At 36.5% G+C, this 20,026-nt stretch overlaps 1 protein-coding gene across 1 annotated transcript in view; it reads left to right on the plus strand.

The window, feature by feature from the left end:
* The window catches only part of ARFGEF1 (ADP ribosylation factor guanine nucleotide exchange factor 1), an 84,540-nt gene that overhangs the window by 39,185 nt on the left and 25,329 nt on the right, over window positions 1-20,026 (plus strand). The window contains exons 7-20 of the mRNA XM_005423033.2: window positions 404-517; window positions 1,160-1,323; window positions 2,414-2,547; window positions 5,996-6,230; window positions 10,220-10,319; window positions 10,436-10,575; window positions 10,680-10,788; window positions 11,778-11,979; window positions 12,899-13,010; window positions 14,192-14,397; window positions 14,495-14,579; window positions 15,120-15,291; window positions 16,454-16,605; window positions 19,876-20,004. Of these exons, the coding sequence (XP_005423090.1) occupies window positions 404-517; window positions 1,160-1,323; window positions 2,414-2,547; window positions 5,996-6,230; window positions 10,220-10,319; window positions 10,436-10,575; window positions 10,680-10,788; window positions 11,778-11,979; window positions 12,899-13,010; window positions 14,192-14,397; window positions 14,495-14,579; window positions 15,120-15,291; window positions 16,454-16,605; window positions 19,876-20,004 (2,054 nt within the window). The remainder of the gene's footprint in view (window positions 1-403; window positions 518-1,159; window positions 1,324-2,413; window positions 2,548-5,995; window positions 6,231-10,219; window positions 10,320-10,435; window positions 10,576-10,679; window positions 10,789-11,777; window positions 11,980-12,898; window positions 13,011-14,191; window positions 14,398-14,494; window positions 14,580-15,119; window positions 15,292-16,453; window positions 16,606-19,875; window positions 20,005-20,026) is intronic.

A 20,026-nucleotide genomic window follows, 5' to 3' on the forward strand; every position in this document is an offset into this window, starting at 1 on the left:
CATAAGTTTTCAAGTAGTTGAGTAATGAAAAATGCCCATTTGTCCTTGTTACCGCTATCCCTCAAGAGCATACTTAAGTCCTGCACTCTGTAGGAGTCTGTATCTGAAATTCTTTTTGCATCTGTGTAGTACTGTGAAAGTTTTTGAGAACAACATCTCAAAACTCTCAAGTTTTCCATGTTTTAAATGTATGTGAAGGTACAAAATTTATGTGTTTTGTTGGCACAGGCCTGTATATTACTAGCCATTTGCAGATTAACTACTGGAGTTCTTGCATTCTGCAGATACCTGTTATTGAAGTATCCAAACATTTATTTTGAAATAATAAGTGCAAGCAAAGTACCTTCTTAATTTCAGAGTTTCTGATTAATACTTGTTTGTGTTTGTTTTTCTTTTTATAAAGATCTTTCTAAAGCTGATGGAGGAACTTACGATGGTGAAAGCAATGAGTGTGAAGAGAAGGCACAAGAAATTGTAGAAAGTATTGTGCAGGAAATGGTGAACATAGTAGTTGGAGGTATTAAATTAATATCTGTCTAGTCAATAGCGACTGTGGTCTGGTTCTTGACCTTAAGAATTATTTTACCACTTTCAAATATTTAACTAAAATTTATCATCATTTAAGTATGACTTACATGCTAAAGAAGACAGTTGTGCTGTCAGACTTTAGCAGTGCATTATTTAACAGTAAAATGGACAGGATTTCATACATTGATTTACAGTCTATATTGGAGACTAATGTTCTTTTAAAATACAAATTCTTGGTGTTTTTTTCGTTTTGTTTTCTTAATTTTTATTTTATTTTATTTCTGTATGAATACTCTTTAGAAATGAGTCCCTCTCTCTAGTAGCAGTGTCTCACTATATTTTCCAGTTGGTTGTAAATTGTTTATCAGACTAGTGAGTGATGTCTCATACCAGTACTTCTTGGAAACTTGGTAGACCTGACAAGTTAAGTTATAATTAAATTTCTTACTGTAATTTTCATTATTGGGAATTAAGAATATTTGCAATTTTTATAGTTTTGTAGTGCTGTGTAAATTCTGTCTTAAGCTCCTCCTTATGATTTTTTTAGTATTTAAATGCTGGTTTTAAAAGCTCTTTTAAATTTTTATTCTCATATAATGCTTGTTAATTATTTTTGCATCTTTTCTGATAGATGTGGAAGGGACTGCAGGTGGTGATGGCACAACTGTATCATTAGAGGATGGCAGTGACAGTGAAAACATTCAGGCAAATGGAATTCCAGGGACTCCAATTTCTGTTGCTTATACACCATCTTTACCCGATGACAGATTATCTGTCTCTTCCAATGATACTCAGGTACAGGCAGATATAATTAGGAAATACTGAAAAAAAGTATTATGTTTTAAATGTTGCCCAATGCTTGTGCAGAGTGATTAGTATAATTCTATAAAATAGGTTACTGAGATGAATTTCAAGAAGTCATGTTACTCTACTTCAATGCACTACTTAAATGAAAATTTTCTGAATAAATTTTGCATGTGATGTCTTTTTTATCCCAGCATGTTTTTAGTTGTCCCTTGGAGTTACTGTTCAAGAGAACTCAAAAACTCAGTTTCATGTTCAGTGAAGTGCTTCTGAGAAAATATAAAACTAGCATTCAATATACATAGTGAAACATATAGCAAATTATACACTTGCCTGTGCAATTTTAGTGTGCTCTTTTCAAACAAGAAATAGAAATTTCAAGCTGATGGCATGATCTTAATGCAGTGATTTCAGATCAAGAGTTTCATGTCTGAGAGGATTTGATTTTCATTAACAAAACAGATGTGAAAATACACTCCCTCTCTTGTGTGAGATATGTGTACACTTGTCAGCTGACCAAGAATATTTGCTGTCAGAGTGTACTGAGTAATTAGGTTTGAGAATAATATTTTTAAGTTCAAAAAGTTACAGTCATGTAGCCATACAAATAGAAGACTTAACATTAAACATATTGCTGATGTATGGAACAATAATACAGAATTGCAAGAAATTAGTAATAGGGGTGTTTATTGTACCACAGACATTTTATAAAATGTATCTGGCAGGAGATAGGTAACTATTCGTGCTCTATTAAAATGTCTGGTGTTTGGGTCTTTTTAAACTAGTTATCTACTGAAAGTGCCTGGCAGCAATTCACTGCAATTACCCTACTTAAACTTGACCTACGTAATTTCATTATGCTCTTTAATTAATTCTGACTTCTTTCTGAGTAGGACATTTTTAGTGGTGACTTTTATTTCAATTGGACTGCAGAATGGTTTTTTTAATCTTGAGACCATAAAGCTAAAGTGGGTTGGTTGTATTTGTATAATATATTAACTTTTTATTGCTCTGAGGTGGGGATTTCACTACACGCCCTGCTAATGCAAAATGGAATACTGAAATATGTTAACTTCCTTAGGAATCTGGAAATTCTTCAGGACCTACCCCTGGTGCTAAGTTTTCCCACATTTTACAAAAGGATGCCTTCCTTGTATTCAGGTCACTGTGTAAACTTTCCATGAAGCCCCTGTCAGATGGACCACCAGATCCAAAGTAAGTAGAATTTAAAAGTTTTCCTAATGAATCTAACAACAAAAATAAATTATATAAATATTTTTGTGAGTCCTGTTAACAAGAAACTAACAGTATGGTGAAAAGAACATAGAAACTTTGGAAAGGTACTTTTATGTTTTAATGCATCTTTTGTATACCTGTTCAGAAGTTTCTTAACACCCATCCTTTTACAAGTAGAACATGTTCTTCCTAGTTGCTGTTTATAATGCATTTGAAAAGAGTTTGTATAGAAGATTCTCAGGAATTTCTGATCTTGCTCACATTACTCTGCTTTTGGTGCCTTCTGGGTTTGTAACCATTGCTGGTTGTCCGCCATAATTTTTTTTTATCTCTTACGTATTGCTCTCCATCCAAAACATAGCTCTGTGCTGGCCACTGGGAAAAAAATTAACTCTGCACCAGCTGAAGCCAGCACATTTATGTATCCAGTACACATCCTCAGCTCTGCTTAATATAAACTCCTCACCTGGAGCTGATAACTGGTTATGATAAATTCATGATGAAGTGTTTCATGCTTTTGTTCAGGTTGGACACTTCTGTCAGCCTACCTAATCAAAACACAAATGTTTGATAACAAAGATTTTATTTGGCTGTTTCTTCTGACTGAAGATACCATGTCTTCAGTTTCATTTATAGAACTGTTGGTGGTAAAGCAAATATAGAGTCTCTTCTATAGATGGGTGCCAGTAAAATTTGAGTGTCAGCAGAAAAGTTTGCTTTCTGATCTTGGATTTATATGCATATAATTTATATACATTTGATTTGCACATTAGGAACAATTGCTAATAATTTTCAAGAGGAGTGCTTTTTTGTTCTAAGGAGTGTTAAGAGATCAAATTGAAACTGTAGTATGATTTCAAATGACAGTGAAAAGCCTGGTATTCTTCAAAATAAAATCAGCTTTACTGTTCCAAGTCTAGCTTTTAAAGCAGGTAACTTTAAGACAGTTTAGTTACATCAGTGATGTGGATTTAATAAGTTGGAAAGATATGATGTAGTCAGGAGGGTTTGAAGATTTAATCTAGGGACCTTTTTAAATTATCTAGCACTGTACTTTGAAAAGTCAGGACCTTAGAGAATGAAGACGGGGGCATGAGGGTTTTTCCTCACTATTGCTGAGAATTGTCTTCCAGGAAATGCCTTGAAAATCCTGTGGTTTTAGTTAGTACTCTGAGACTAAAGCAGCCCATTTATTAAAGGTTTTAGTGGATTAACTCCCTTGCAAGAGCAGTAATAGCTGTTGAGGCACTTGAAGAATCTCATCTGAATCCATGAAGTTCTTGACATTCATATTAGAACTGGCAAAGCTCTTCATACAAAAACAATCTGGAGAAAAAGGCATTTAGGGCAACCAAAATTCACTGCAAATACATTTGAAGATATCCCATATTTGGTGAAGTGCCTAGAATTTATCAGTGGTTCTGAGGCATTGATGGCTTTTTGAACTATTACAAACATGCTGTAATTGGAAGAGGAGGCATAGGATATCTGTGGCATTTCAAGAGTCTTATCTGACTCTTTAAAAATCTTACTTTCAATGAAATTTGTTATGAAGTCTGTATTGAAACTATTTTTAGATTTTAGGTAACTGAACTTAAAGCTTTAGCTTAAAATCACAAGTCTGGAACTTAAGATCAGCATTTTGCTTTCTGGGAACCTGGTTAATGTCTTTGTTACCTTTTTTCCTGGAATAAAATAAGATAGGGGTGAAATACAGCTCAAAAGTTTGCTTGCTGGCTTTTGTTTTTACCTTAAACCTGTTCTAAGTTAAGTGGGCTTTACACATCATAGAAAATTTTTAAGGTCAGCATGTCCAGGATTTCAGGTGGGAGATGGCACTTGCTGGAAGTAGGCAATATTTAATATTTTATTTATGACTGAAATTCTCCTCATATTTAAATTCTTATATTCCATAGCAAAGTATAATCTGGTCATGTGCTGTCTGCACACCTGGTACCATGTGATACAAAACCAAACCTTTTGCATCAAAAGAGATTGGTATGTGGGCTTCCATGCAGTGCCAGCATCAAGCATTTTCTTGAAGAACTGTTACAGAGAGCAGTTTTGGATTGATTTTGACTTGTAACCCATTAGGAGAAAGATGAGAGACTAGTTCCTCACTCAATTTGACTGACTGGCTGTTTTCTTCTCAAAAGCATCTTCAGAAGGAAAGTATGCTGTTGGAATTAAATTTTGAGTTTGAAATGTTTGCAGATTGATTTCCCCATTCCACTTTGTTTGGCAGAAATAATTGAGTTTATTTGCAACATACTTAATGTTAATTAGCATTTTTTGTTTTAGCTAGACTGGAATTACTTTTTTTTTAAATTAAGCTTTTATATTTGCAATATATAGCAAATATCCAGCTGCTCTGTGTGTCACAGATTGACTTGAAGCACTCCTTACTGTGCTCTGGGCTGTACTGGATGAAAAGTTTCCTATCATTGTTCCCTGTTTCGTAACTGTCCTCTGTCGGGGTAGCTGTTTAATGAAAGCTGGGACTGTGCTGTTGGGAAAGCCAATTGTGTCTATACCCACTCTTCAGAAGGGATACAGCCTTTGTTTTGAAATGATCCGGAGTGGGAAAGAGCATCAGGAGTCTTGGGAGAGAATGGTTTCACCTGGAATGTTATTTATTGCATTGGATTTTAATAGGTGCAGATTTCCTTTATGCTTTTTGTTGTGTGGTTTCAGGGGTTTTTGGCTGTTTTGTTGTGTTTGTTGTTCTGGGGTTTGTAGAGCAGATATAGTAGCCCTATTTCTGACAGGAATTCTAGTTTACATGAGTCTGTAAGAGTATTACTGTGGAGCACTTGGCAACACTGCCCTTGCCTGACTTGGTGATGCCATGCTTCAAATAGACACATTTTGTGTCTTACCTGCTCTCAGAGTGGGATGGGCCCAGTGACTGATAAGTGCTGTATTTGAGAAAAGAGATTTCAGTGCTGGCAGGAAGTATTGTGTTTATAGTCCTTCAATTCTCTTTCCATGCTGGTGGAAATAGGGGAGGAGAAGGAATTTCCACATTTTACTACTCAAGGTTTGGTAGATGGGCTGGATTTTAGATGGGATCTTCCAAAGCTATGTTTGCAGGAAAGAATGGCCCTTCATGCTCTGGCTAAAAGGGCAGCATTGCCTCTTGTTCCTGCTGTTCTGTGATGCAAAACAGAGAGTGGTTCAACAATAATTTTTCCTTTTCTCGAAAAGGTCTTGCCTGCATTCTTGGTTGAAAAATGAAAGATTTAACAAAAAAAGACCCAACATCTTTTTATGACCCTTTCTGCAACTGGTTGTGTCAAATTTGAGTTTCTCTCATTAACATTCCACTTGCAAAATCATTGTGGTTTGTACTGACTTTTCAAGAGAATGTTTTTTTTTATTTTTTATGGCTTACACTGGGCTGATGTGCTGTGTTGTTTTGTTCTAGATCTCATGAACTGCGATCAAAGATTCTTTCATTGCAGTTGCTTCTGTCCATTCTGCAAAATGCAGGACCAGTCTTCAGGACAAATGAGATGTTCATTAATGCTATAAAGCAGTACCTCTGTGTTGCACTGTCAAAAAATGGAGTCTCATCAGTTCCAGAAGTTTTTGAACTTTCACTTTCCATATTTCTTACCCTCCTGTCAAACTTTAAGACTCATCTAAAGATGCAGATTGAGGTATGTTACATTAATTTATAATTAAATGTGTGGGAGGTGTTAAGTGAACATATGTTTATATTTGTGTAGCTTGGTATTGCTTAAATAAATTTGTCTTCTTTTGTGACTCACAGCTTTTGTGTAAGACTTGCCAGATTTTCCTTATTTTGAAGTTTTCTGTTGGGTGTGGCATGGTACTATTGCAGAGTGTTGCTGAAACCCAGAATTGAGTAGGTTTGTGGCTAAGTTCAGCCAATGTTCAATATTGTGATTAAGAAAGCTTAGCCCAGCTCTGCATATTATAAATTAGGAAAATAAAAACACTGAGGAAAAGACTGTGTAATATATGGTTTTGCAAAAGATCTTTATAATAAAAACTAATGTCGTGAAGAACATCATGGATATTCTTCACGATCCCTTGAGCAGATTTCTTTCTCTGGGGAAGTCTCAGCTATTCCATTATTATAGCCACTTCCCTTTGCTTATCAGGGCTTCTGTCAATACATGTCCTGAATAAGATCACATTTCCTCTTAATGTGTGCACACAATTTAACTCCTTGGACTATAAATGGAGAGAAGTCCATATTCTTTGCAGTAAATTCCCTGAGTCCTGGCAGGCATTGTGAATCTTCAGTGGGTCTGTTCTAAGTCATAGGGCAAAGGAAGATGTATCCCCATACAGGCTGTTCACTTAAGAGTTGGACTCAATGATTCTTGCAGATCCCACCCAGCTCAAAATATTCTATAATTCTGTATGTGGAGGATTTGTTCTTGAGATCAGCTCTTTGTGCATGAGGTACAAGCAGATTCTCAGAACAACTCTGTTCAACCACATGGGTATCCTCTTGTGGTGTCACATGTGTTAAAAATCTTAATTCTGCGGTGAATAAAGTAGTACTGTATGCAGTGTGTCCCTGCTGTTTATTTTAGTAATTTTTTTGTCTGGGGATTCAGGTGTGAATACTGAAGCTGACAGATTGCCCCATCCATGTGGAGCTTAAGTATGTGAAGAGATGCTTAGAAATGTTGATAAATCTTGCTGTTATAAGGACCTTGAATTCAAGGAATTCACTTAATCTGTGAATGTCAGTGGATAAGTTGATGTGTTATGGTAGCTTTGGAGGAAGGACCTCATTTTGACAGTAGCATGTCAGAAAATTATTGTGTTGTGATCACTTACCGGGTTATTTTGATACTTCTGTGGGGGAAAACCAGTAAGATTTACAGTGTATGGTTGAGCATAGATTGGATAGAAATGATTGAATGTGCTTTGAAAATATGATGCATTTTGAAAAGCTTCAAGGCCAACTGTGTGCTCAGCAAGACTGTAGTGTGTGTGCAGGGTTTGGCACATCAGACAGACTGGGTGGAGCCCTTCTCAGTCCCACAGCCTGCTTCCCAGAAAGTGTTGGACTTGCTGTGTTCAGAGAGCTTACAAGTCAGCATGTAGGTGGAGAGCACATTGCAGTCGGCTTCCCTGACAGAAATTTGATAGGTTTCCATCACTGCCAGCCTTTCACAAATCCCTAATAGAAAATGAAGACATATGAGGCAAACTGGTTGTAGGATGCCCTGCACTAATGTAGCAGGTTCTAGAGTATGCTAAAGGCCATCATCACGTATCAGGGCTACATTTCCTCCTTGTGAATAGCAAACCCAAAAACCTGATACTGCTGAAGTACCCATTTATTACAAAGTACAGGGTACAGCAGTTTCTAGAAACTCCTTTCTTTTTCCTGATTGTGAGCTAAGAATTCTTCTTTCAGCTACTGATCCTAAAGGTTATTCTGAAGATGTGGGTAGAAATGTAGATAACTTCACATGCAGTTTGTGTCTTGAAGCTGTAAGGAGAGCCATATGCTCTGATTTACAATATGCAAAATCTATATATTTTGGGATTGAGGCTGCATTTTTCATCTGTGTAAGAATTTTCTGGCATGTTTGAAAAAAAAAGTTTCAGATTCTGTTGAAAGTCACCCTCCTGTGGCCTGTTGACTTAAATATTTAACTAACACTGCCCTCTGACAGTAAAATAGTTTGAGTAGTACCTTAGTTGTATTGTAACAGTAATTCTGAAGGGGTTAATGAACATATTTGCAACAAATTAAATTCTAGATATCAGAGGAGTTGGGGTGTCATTTACCTGTGCTTACCATTACCACCCTTTCCTAACTGTGAATACCTTAAAACTCATATTTCAGTTGACCAAACATAATAAATAGCTATTTTCTGGTTTACTTTTCCAGTATGTTAAGAACAAAGTCTCAACTCTGTGATGTGAATTGCCATAAGTTATATACTGATAAACAGCATTTTAAAGTAGCTGAAATGTAAACCGTAGCTGTGGTTTTGAGAAGTTCTTCATTCCAGGATATGCTTTTTCCAAAGGTGACACCAGAAGCAAGAAGTTGGCTTGGTCTCAGAGGCATAGAGATCTGAAGTGCCTTGATAGTAGGCAGTGCTTCCAGCTATTTTCTCTTCTAGTTTAGATTTGGGTTTAGTTTTTATCCCTGAAGCCTTTTTCTCTGCTTCATCAGTGACTTCTTTTTTAAATTTTCTACCAGAAAAGAAATACTTTTGCTAGTTCCAGAGAAATATAAAATCAGTGTCTTTCAATAAAAAGTCAGAAAACACCAAATGTGTAGCTGAGGGTTACTCACAGCATGACATGTATTAAATTTTTGTCTTTCCCTGATTACATAAAATTGTGGCTGAAATCAGTCTAGTACGCTTAAGTATGTTTAAGCATGTGCAAGTCTTGGAATTGTTATGTGTTGAGCTTCTTAGGTTTCATAGGGATTCTTTCCTTATTAAGACAGTTAGCTGACATTGTGCTGTGTGCTTCTATTTCTCTAAAGAGATCAATAAAATGTAACTATTTTTAGCACATTTTGCTTGAAGAAATAGCTTACCACCGAAGTTGCCTAAAAATCAGTGTTGCTGTTTTCCCCCAGATGTATGACTTAAAGTGGAAACAGCCTTATGTTTTTCTCTACCTGGCTAATAGCATAAAAATCTCTGTAAAAAAATCTGTGCTATGAAAGAACAGTCAATATTAAAACGAGGGTAGTTATATATTTGGATATTTGTGTGATGCTATTGGAGAAGTTGAGTGGCTTGAGACTCTCAGCAGTTGTCTAGTAAAACTGTGTGTTGTGGATTTGGATCCACAGGTGGCTGTGAAGAGCTGAGCTCTCAGAAGTACAGAACAGTGATGGAATGCCCTGTTCACTTTTGAGTTCAGGTGCTGTTACAGCAGTTGCTGCTGCCCAGAGAGGAAGCAAGAAGAAGCTTTAGTTCAGCTGCTAAGCAAGCTTGGCTGAATTCGTCAGCCTATGGTGCTGATGGTGAGGAACTAATTGACAGGGGATAAAATAGTTTCTGTTCCTGACAACAGCACCTGTACTAAAATATTTTCAGGGCAAACTTATCTGTAGTCTAGTGAAGATTAGCTTTCCTGTTAATGGAGGTGCTGCGTGCTGTGCCTGACCACTCCCCTTCTTCCAGTAATAATCTAATATTGTAGAGTGATTCTTTTGTGTCAAGATGTTTCCCTTCTAATGAAGATCCAATACTTCAAATCTGCATAAGTAGCTGTTTGTCATGTTTGTGCCATAATGTCATCATCTTGTAGATAAAGTATTTTTGTCATGAGGTAATAGCTCTTCTTTGAAAATCCCAGAGGAACTCTTAACAGCAGTTTAGGCTTCTTCTTAGTCTGAATTGTCCTTCAGGATTTGACATTATTCCAAATTCTTCTGCTTTTGAATGCTTAGAAAATAAACCTAGGCAGCGCTGCAGAAGCACATAAGTAAATAATTCAAATTCCTAATTTGCATGTATCAGTTGTAAGCTGTATTTCTTCCTTTCCTCCTTTTTTTTTGCCTTTTCATTATTTCTTGTACTTCTAAAGTGCAGCTTTCAGAATTATGTCGGAATTTTGACCATCAAAGTTAGTGACTGTTTTCTAATAGATTTTTTTTCTTCCCTCTTCCTGGAATATTTTTTAGGTTTTCTTCAAAGAAATTTTCCTGTATATCTTGGAAACTTCTACTAGCTCATTTGATCATAAGTGGATGGTTATACAAACTCTGACAAGGATATGTGCAGGTATGAAGGACTGTATTCTAGATTTTGTTTTTTATCTCAAACAATAAAACTGTATTTGCCTTTCATTAAATTACCTAGTTTTTGTTCCATGGTTGACAATGTCACTTTATTTATAGATGCTCAGAGTGTGGTGGACATCTACGTGAACTATGATTGTGACTTAAATGCAGCAAATATATTTGAAAGGCTGGTTAATGACTTATCAAAGATTGCTCAAGGAAGGGGTAGCCAAGAACTTGGCATGTCAAATGTTCAGGTAAAACTTGTACCAAACTTTATGAAGTTTTGTGTTTCTTGGCATGACAGGTTGAGACTAAACTCTCCAGTCCACTAACTAACTGTTTATGAAATCTTTTCTAGGAATTAAGTTTGAGGAAAAAAGGATTGGAATGCTTAGTATCAATCTTGAAATGCATGGTGGAGTGGAGTAAGGATCAATATGTAAATCCCAATTCCCAGACAACCCTTGGTAAGACATATGGTGTGTTTCTTCTGCCTTTAGTAATGAGGTGCTACAGGACTTCACTGTGTTCTTCCAGTATTCTGATGCTGTTAATGTCCAGACTATTTTTTCTTTGGTAGGAACACTGGTAAGTTTGGTGTCATTTAAACAAGTTGTCTTAGTTGTCTTTTCCTAATTGTATGAATTCCTAGAATGCTACTGGACTGAAAAATGTCTAAATCATGTTATTTTCTGTATTTCTGATTTTAAAAGTGCCTCAAAACTTTCTTTGAAGCTCCCCTAATTTTTATATAATTTCATATTGGTTAATTAACTGCTAAAGCAAGCTGAATAGAGAGAGAGCATTTTTTACTTATTTACTGGTTATTTTAAAAATTACTTATTTACTGAATACTTACTTACACGTTATATAGCTGTAGAAGTTTCAATGTTGTAAGCCATGAAGTAACTAAATAATTACTTGTTTTAATCTTGTTTTCATCCAACCTAATGTTATGCCAGAATTTTCAGATTAAGCACTTAAAGTTGGTAGGTGAGCTAGTAAACTTTCTAGGAGTGGTTAGCATGGCTGTCTTTGTGAACTGAGAGCACCAGATCCTTGGCATGCCTAAATTCTTTCTGACACTGCCTTTCAAAAACTTAGAATAGTTGCTCCAGGTTAAAAGTGATGCTGGATTTGAAAACAAAATAAAAAAGGTGTAGTTGGCTTTTCTGAGGTGATGGGTTTTTTTCCCCAAGTGCTGAAGTTATAGTTTTAATTTAAGACTTAAATTTCAGTATGTGATGAACTGAAAGAATTCTCCTTGTAATGTTATAGTGACTTTTAAATAATTATTTACTTTCCCAACCAAAATAAAAGCAGAATATATAGAAAATAAATACATAATTGAAGATAACCCTGAGTTTTAGAAGCCCACATTGAGGATTTGACATGTGATTTTTGTTTCTTTTCACTGTATGTATTTTGGATATATGTAACCCTTTCCACTTTATAGGCCAAGAAAAACCCACAGAACAGGACAGCAGTGAAACCAAACACCCTGAGACAATTAACAGATATGGAAGCTTAAATTCTTTGGATTCTACTGCTTCATCAGGAATTGGCAGTTACAGCACACAGATGTCTGGCACTGACAACCCAGAGCAGTTTGAAGTCCTAAAGCAGCAAAAGGAAATAATAGAACAAGGAATTGACTTGTGAGTGCCCTTTTATCACCCATGGGAGGGTGGATTCTTTTGGAGCTATGAAGATTCCTGGGTTTTTCTTCCTTCTCCTCATAGATACTCATCTTGTGTTAGGAAAAAAACTCTGGATGTAACAGCACTTCCTCTGGTGAAAGAGTGCTGAATGGTGTCCCCTTTGGAGCCTGTCAACAGTGTTTTGTGTTAACCTAATTCCTCACAGCTAGAAGATGAGTACTCTGAATGTTTGTTCTTTTTTCTCCAGACCTGCTTGTCTAAAAATAAGGTTTTTATATTTGGATAAAAAGAACATTGAACTCATGATCATTTGAATGTGACCCATTTTAATGTACATGTTACCAGTGAAAATTCCTGCTTATGCTGATGAGTCCTTATGATTAATTAATTTGTCGTAATTAGCACTGGAGGATAATGTAATTTCTCAGTGCAGTCTGACGTAAATCTTCCGTGTGATTTTATCTTCATCACCTTAATCTCTTCAATGAAGTCAGTTTTATGCAAAAATGAAAGTTTTCTGTCACATAGTTCTGGGACCCTGCACAAACGTGCCTTAGTCCTTCAGGACTTCAGTTTCTTTCAGTTTCCTGGTTCTATGTTTTGTATGTTTCCATTTTTACAGGCCACTAATGGATTTGTTGATTGTTTCCTACAGATTAGGATAAAAATCAAGAGCATAATTGTTCTTTTCAAGATTTTGCTGTCCTTGTGGAATATTTTTTTTATTCATGAGTGCCAGAGTAAATGGAAATGGCTCATTCCTATCTAATGTGCAGTTTGATAAAGGAAAAATACTTAATATGTAGATTTTTCAGCATCTTATCTGAAATTTCTGAATTTCTTTACTTAGGCTGGTACAGCTTTTTGCATGGGTAAAAGGATTAACTCTAATTTCATCTTGCTCTTTGTTGTACAGATTCAACAAGAAACCAAAGAGGGGGATTCAGTACCTGCAAGAACAAGGAATGCTTGGCACTACCCCTGAAGATATTGCTCAATTCTTGCATCAAGAGGAAAGATTAGATTCAGTAAGGAAACTTTTCCTGATGGTTGTCTGTGCTTATACTGATGTGTTTATACTAAGTGCAAATCAGCTGATAGTGTTCAGACTGTGTATCACATTTTTGTGTAATGGAGAAAAGGAAACCTCTCTTTGTCTCTTCTAAAATTTGTAAGTTCAAGGAATTTGAGTTGGAGGGTGCAGTTGAGCTCTACCCTGTGCTCTCAGCATCCCATGGTTCAGCATCCTGTAAAGCCAGGAGACTGACATACTCGAGCTGACTCAAAACTTGTACTTAGTTCCTAGTATAGCTTGAAGCAACTTAGTAAATCCTATATACTTTAGCAAGGAACTGACAGAAGTATCTGTCCTTCAGAGATGGTGAAAATAATAATGTGGTGCAACAACATTAAAAGCACCTTTTTGTGCCCCCAGAGGAAAGTTAGTTAATTGAGATTAGCTCATGGATTTTATTGGCAGCTAGCAGCTGTTGCTGGACTTGTAAGGGTCCTGCAATATCTGGGTGGGAATATCTCATGTTAATATTGTAATGAGAAACCTAGCTTTCTGAAACAGCAGTTCTCACCATTATGCATAAAGGCCACACATGTTGGTGTCCATGTTTGTAACTGTGGCTGAATTCACAAATTTCAGTATTAATGCTTAGAATCAGACATTAAAACATTTTTTAACCTTAGTTTACATATCCAGGCATCTTTATCTGAATGCATGCTTTTTTGTTGTACTGTGTTGTGTTGACAGTGATCAACTCAGATGTATTTTGAGTACCAACTATTTTTATTTCAGCATCCCTTGCATCTGTTTGAGATTAGTACTCTAGGGAAAAAAGATGAGTTTGGTGAGCTTTTCATTCCTGTAATAAGTTTCTTAACTACAAACTTCATTACAGCAGAGTACAATCATTAGTAATACTAACTTTGTCTTGTACCCGTGTGGAATTCAGCTAACAAACAAATGGCATGTGAATAAAAGCAGAGAAGGAAGAATGTAGGCAGATACCTATGAGCATGTAAGAGCATTATGATGGAATATATGGCCAAAATACTTTGCTGCAGACAGCAGAGGAGAAGCAGGAATATGTCTCAGTTAACTGCAATACACACCTCTTTTTGTATGACACTTGACTGTTGTTGTTACTTATTTTTCAAATATAAATGCACTAGTTTGTCTTTTCTACTCTTATTTCAGACTCAGGTTGGGGAGTTCCTGGGAGACAATGATAAATTTAACAAAGAAGTGATGTATGCATATGTAGACCAACACGACTTTTCGGGAAAGGATTTTGTTTCAGCGTTGCGCATGTTTCTAGAAGGGTTTCGTCTACCAGGAGAAGCTCAAAAAATTGATCGCTTAATGGAGAAATTTGCTGCTAGATATTTAGAATGTAACCAAGGGTAAGATACACTTCTTCAGAACTTCGGAAAGCTGAGTAATTAGTAAAAAATCCTAATTAATTAAATTTGCTATTCTTTCTCTCCTTTTTGCCTTCAGGCAAACTCTTTTTGCTAGTGCAGATACTGCATATGTTTTAGCTTACTCAATTATCATGTTGACAACAGATCTTCACAGTCCACAGGTATGTTGCTGGGATAAGTAGCCGTGTAATTCATAGGCATGTAGCTTTCAGGCTTTGTGACAATGTAGTTGTTAAAGCCTGATGTCCAATTTAACATCAGTATGTGTGTAATAAGTAAAGTAGTGTACATTAGTGCATCTTTTAAGTAACAGTATTGTGTTTCATGGGTGTTGAGGTTTTGAAGTTTTTTTGGTTAGGCCTTTCTGTAAGGTAGCTTTCTGCATGATAGATAGTTTGGCCTGTATGACAAGAAAAAGCTTTTTTTTCCTTTTTTTTTTTTTAATGTACATCTGATTTGACATACATTTGATCTGTGGATGCTACCAAATGTTTCAGTGTTGGAATGTCCTCATGGCTTTGTGGTATATTGTAGATTTGACAGTGTAGTCTTGGATGTGTTGAATACTTTAAAATGTCTTCTGAATCAGCAGGTTTATCCTTGATGGTAATTTCTTGTGAGCTGGGCATTTTTATAGGAAGCATTGTAAATGATAAGCGTGCCTCATTTGTTGATATTTACAGCTACTTTCTGCATTTCAGGTTAAGAATAAAATGACAAAAGAACAGTATATTAAAATGAATAGAGGTATCAATGACAGTAAAGATCTCCCTGAAGAATACTTGTCTGCTATCTATAATGAAATAGCTGGAAAGAAGATTTCAATGAAGGAAACAAAAGAATTAACAATACCCACAAAATCCAGTAAACAAAGTAAGTAGTGGCATTGTTAGCTTTCTTCAAGGGTTGGCTCTTCAGTTTCATTAAGTTCTCCTTTTCAAAACAGGAGTTGAATGAAGCAAACATCACTCAACTCACAGTGAGTCCTAGGTTCTAATTTCATATCCTTTTCTTTTTAACATAAATGCATGATGCTAACCTCAAATCTGCATTAAAAACAACTGCTTATTTTCACTTCCCTTTGCATCTGAATTCCTGGCAATCAGTGCGTTGACCGTGAAGGAGGCAGGTGTTGCTGTTGAGCAGCAACACAGGGAAATCGGAGGGCTCTGTGAAGTTACATGGTTGCCAGTAGGTACAGAGCAGAACACACACTTTGTGTGTCTTCTTTTTCTTAAGTAACTGTTGTGATTTCCTGCAATAACCAATCTGTTTTCAAATATTTTGCAATATTTGAGTCTTAGGGCCCTAATTCGTGCACTTTATTAATAATCTTTTCCTTTCTCAGATAACAGAAAACCTTTGTGTTTTGCATATTGTGAAGATTGAGATGTTACTCATTCTGGCTTTTCTACAGAGAACATTAAGAGATTTAACTTTTTCCCAACATATTTGAATAATTTAAGTCCTAGCCTTATGAACAGATTACTTGCAGGAAATTTGCATCTGGAAAAAAGAAATACTCTTGTTTTCAGTATTCATTTAACATAGTGTTTTATTGTCACTTTTTAAAAAGATGATTATTACATGCTACTTGGATTTCACTATCTTCATGAAATGGAGGTTCTGTTATGGAAATGAAAAGTTTAATGTAGTTCTCACACTGAAAAAGGATGTCCATTTATTTTCTCTGCTGATGGATTCCTATGAAATATCTCTTCATTTTGAATTTAACATAGTGAGTGTGATATTTATGCTGTCAGTTGAGGTGATGGCGAAGAAATCTCTGTTGTTCAAATCTTAAAATTCTGTAAAGGTTTAAAAATAGTTTGCATTTCAACTACAAGTTTGCCTTAAGTTAAATTTTATCTATATTGTACAAGAAATATGAGAAGGCTGGTTTGATAATTTCAGAAAGTAAAAATAATACAAAAATGCATCTGAACATTGTACTTCATGAAAAACATAGAATTATTATATTCTTAAAGACACCATTGCTAAAGATGCACAAATGAGAGAAAAAATGTGTTTGCAGGTGTTGCTAGTGAGAAGCAGAGAAGACTCCTGTATAACTTAGAAATGGAACAAATGGCTAAAACAGCTAAAGCTCTCATGGAGGCAGTGAGCCACGTTCAGGCCCCTTTTACCAGTGCAACACACCTGGAGCATGTGAGACCCATGTTTAAGGTGAGATACATGTTTAGATAATCATGTAGAATATCACTGTTTCTTAATACAAAATGCTAACTGACAGGATTTATTGAAAATACTAAGGATTTGCATCTGCTGTGCTTTGCTCATTTTATGAGTTACTTAACTTGCTACAGGAAAAAGAAGATTTTTGTGCCTTCTAATCTAGTTTCCTTTACCGTGGAATTTAAGAAGTTTCTGTGCTGGTACAAGAAGCAATGGAGCAGTTATCAGGAAAAGCTTTTATCTAATGTTGTCTGTTGCAAATTAATACTTTAGAAAGCTAGGACTCTGGTCCAGTGTAGGGGAGGAAGCTGGACCTGTATTAAACTATTATTCTAAGCACCCATCTACTATTGTGTAAGTGCAAAGCTGTCTGCATCCGAAATGCCTTTTGCATAGCAGTGGTTCAGATTCATAGATAGAGTATGTACAGCAGTGTAGGATGCCTCAGTGTTCTCTTGGATGTGGTCTCTGGCATACCTAAATCACAGAAGTTAATCTGCCATTGAGATAAATTGTTAGAGCTTTACCATACTCTTGTTTATGCCCTTGTTCAAGTCATGGTGCTCAGATGACCCGTTTGTGAACTGCTCCAGGGAAGTGAAGTCTCAGACCTCTACCACTGAATGAACAAATGGTTCCCTGGGGGGATGTGCTGTTAGGTTAGATGGAGCTACAGGCCCCTATATTTAGGTTGAAATAGATTCTTAAAAGCTTTGAGGCCTGCTGTTAACCCAGGGCTGCCAAGTCCACCGCTGAACCATGACCTGAAGTGCTGCATATACATGTCTGTTAAATGCTTCCAGGGTTGGTGCCTGCACCACTTCCTTGGGCAGCTTGTGGCAGCTTGTTTCAACTTATGTCAACTGCGTCTGTGAAGGAATTTTTCCTAATATTCAATGTAAATCTCTCCTGGTGCAACTTGAGGCCGCTTGCTCTCATCCTTTCCCTTGTTACTGGGGAGAAGAGACCTACTCCCACCTCTTTCACCAGCTCCATTGTCCTTCTCTGGACTCACCCCAGCACCTCCATGCCTTTCTTGCAGTGAGAGCCCAGAACTGAGTACAGAATGCAAAGTGTGGCCTCACCAGTGCTGAGTACAGAGCACTGCCCTGGTCCTGCTGGCCACCCTTGCTGGCACAAGCCAGGATGCCATTGGCCTTCTTGGCCACCTGGGCCCACTGAGGGTCTCTGTGTAAGATCGCAGTCTATGAGGAAAATTACGAATTCTTTGTCACCTTATTTAAAAAACTGACATAGTATTTGATTTGTGCAGAGGAACACTAAGCACAGACCTTGTTAAAAATTTAGTTTTAGGCTGTTCAAGATGTCTCATAGCAGAGATGTACTATACTTTCTCTCTGCTGACTTCCTGAAGGCTGAAATTAAATAATTCACATGCAGGCATTTGTAAAATTCATAGTGTGATTTTCTTCAAGATACCAGCCCTAATACTTTCTACCCTTTACTGTCTGAAAAGTGTATTTTCAAAGTTCATTTTCAAAGGAGCATAAAATGAAGCACCCTGGTTAAATTAACACTCTAAACATGTTTCATGAAGGTACAAAAAATAAGAAGTTTTTACTTGGAGTTACATGAGGATGTTCATGAACTAATTAAAGTACTGAGGGTGGTAGTGTAATGTATTGACCCAGAGGGCCCTCTTCTCAAAAGCAAGTGAGAAGTCTGGAATTTGAATACCTAATTTCACATTTTTTTATTTAGACGTAAATTTTCAGTAAAAATTTACAAATTTCTGGGTATTTCACCCATTGATGTCCACATAAAATTGATCATTGTAATTGTGTTTACAGATACATTGGCTGAATTTTTAAAACAGCAAAAACTTGCTTTTTGCACCCATCTAAGCAGCCCAGAACTGATTGTCTGGTTTTGAGGCTTGATTTTCACCTGTATTAACAAAACAGCCTACAAATAACAGCATACATCTAGTTACAAACCACAGTATACAGAGCATTAGATAATTTTAAGAAATTATTTCAGGTTTGTGATTTTTTAAGATTAGTTTTGGTTACAATAGCAGGGAAAATTAGGAAGGCATTGGGAAAAAATATACCTTTGCATTGGGAAAAAATACACATTTCTGAACATGAAATCATAGAATAGTTTGGGTTGGAAGGGAAAGGTGATACAATAGGGAATTAAATCCTGAATCTGTGAATTCATCCAATGCCTTTAATACTATCCCCCAGTTACAGTTTGGTATGTGCAAGCATTAAATGCTTTTGAAGGTAGTGCTTTTGGAGCTGCTGGCTTAAATGAAACCAAAGCTCTGTGGTACATCATTTTATTATGAAATTAAGTGTGAAATCTATTGCTCCTTGCTGGGCCCATTGACTCTGTATTTCATCTGGGGTGACTGCAGGTAAAACTATTTCTAAAATCATTCTGGGTTCCGTGGTGTTTCCTCTCCATAACTCCGTATAGTTATAGCAGGATCTTCTGTATCTTCTCACTGTTTTTTCTGCCTTTGGGAGAGGGAGCCTTGACCACAAGGAAAGGACTGTGTGGTCTCTCTTGCAGTACTCAGGGCCACCTAAGGCAAGAGGAATGGGAAACATCAGTAGTGGCTTAGGTACAAAAAGATGGAGGGAAGAGGGCAACAAAATAAGTAGTAGAGGGATAAGGCAAGAGTCATGTCCTGTACTTTGCTGCTCTTGTTGTTAGTTTACTATAATTTTAGCGTGATTAATAAAGTTTGCCTTATTTTTACTACCCTCCTTTTTTTGTTGTTGGTTTTTTCTGGTGTTATCAAGATAAGCTAATCTTACTTAAGTATGTACTTTTCATCATAAATCTGTTATGTGGTGTGTTGGTTATTACAACTAACTGTTGTAATAACTGTTTACTCTGTTTTTCAATGTGCAGAGATAAAAGTCATCTTGAGAATGCTAAAACTCTAACAGACATCTAATTGACATAGCTTTAGGATTTGGTTTTTACAGCTATCTGAAGATGGCTATGTGTTTGTTGCTGAGGGAGAGGACAAGTGCTTTGGAGGGGAGTTCCACTCTGCGTTACTTCTGCCTCATTCTGTGTCTCATGTCTCTTCTAACCACACTTTTTACTATTACACGTTTCATGTCTGTATATTCTGTTTCCTTTTTGTCAAAAGACAGCTTCAAGGTTGATTATGTAAGTTAAAAATGGAATTTACACTTCAGCAAGATGGTGAAACTATAACATTCCCCTCAAGTGCCAACAATTGCTGATGATGTAACACTTGCTTTGCATCCATTGCAGTTGGCTTGGACACCTTTCCTGGCCGCATTCAGCGTGGGTCTGCAGGACTGCGATGACACCGAGGTTGCCTCTCTCTGTTTGGAGGGTATACGATGTGCAATCCGCATTGCCTGCATTTTCAACATTCAGGTAAAAAATGTAAGATTGAGAC

The sequence above is a fragment of the Geospiza fortis genome, unplaced genomic scaffold, assembly GCF_000277835.1.
Source record: "Geospiza fortis unplaced genomic scaffold, GeoFor_1.0 scaffold121, whole genome shotgun sequence".
NCBI classification, from domain to species: domain Eukaryota; kingdom Metazoa; phylum Chordata; class Aves; order Passeriformes; family Thraupidae; genus Geospiza; species Geospiza fortis.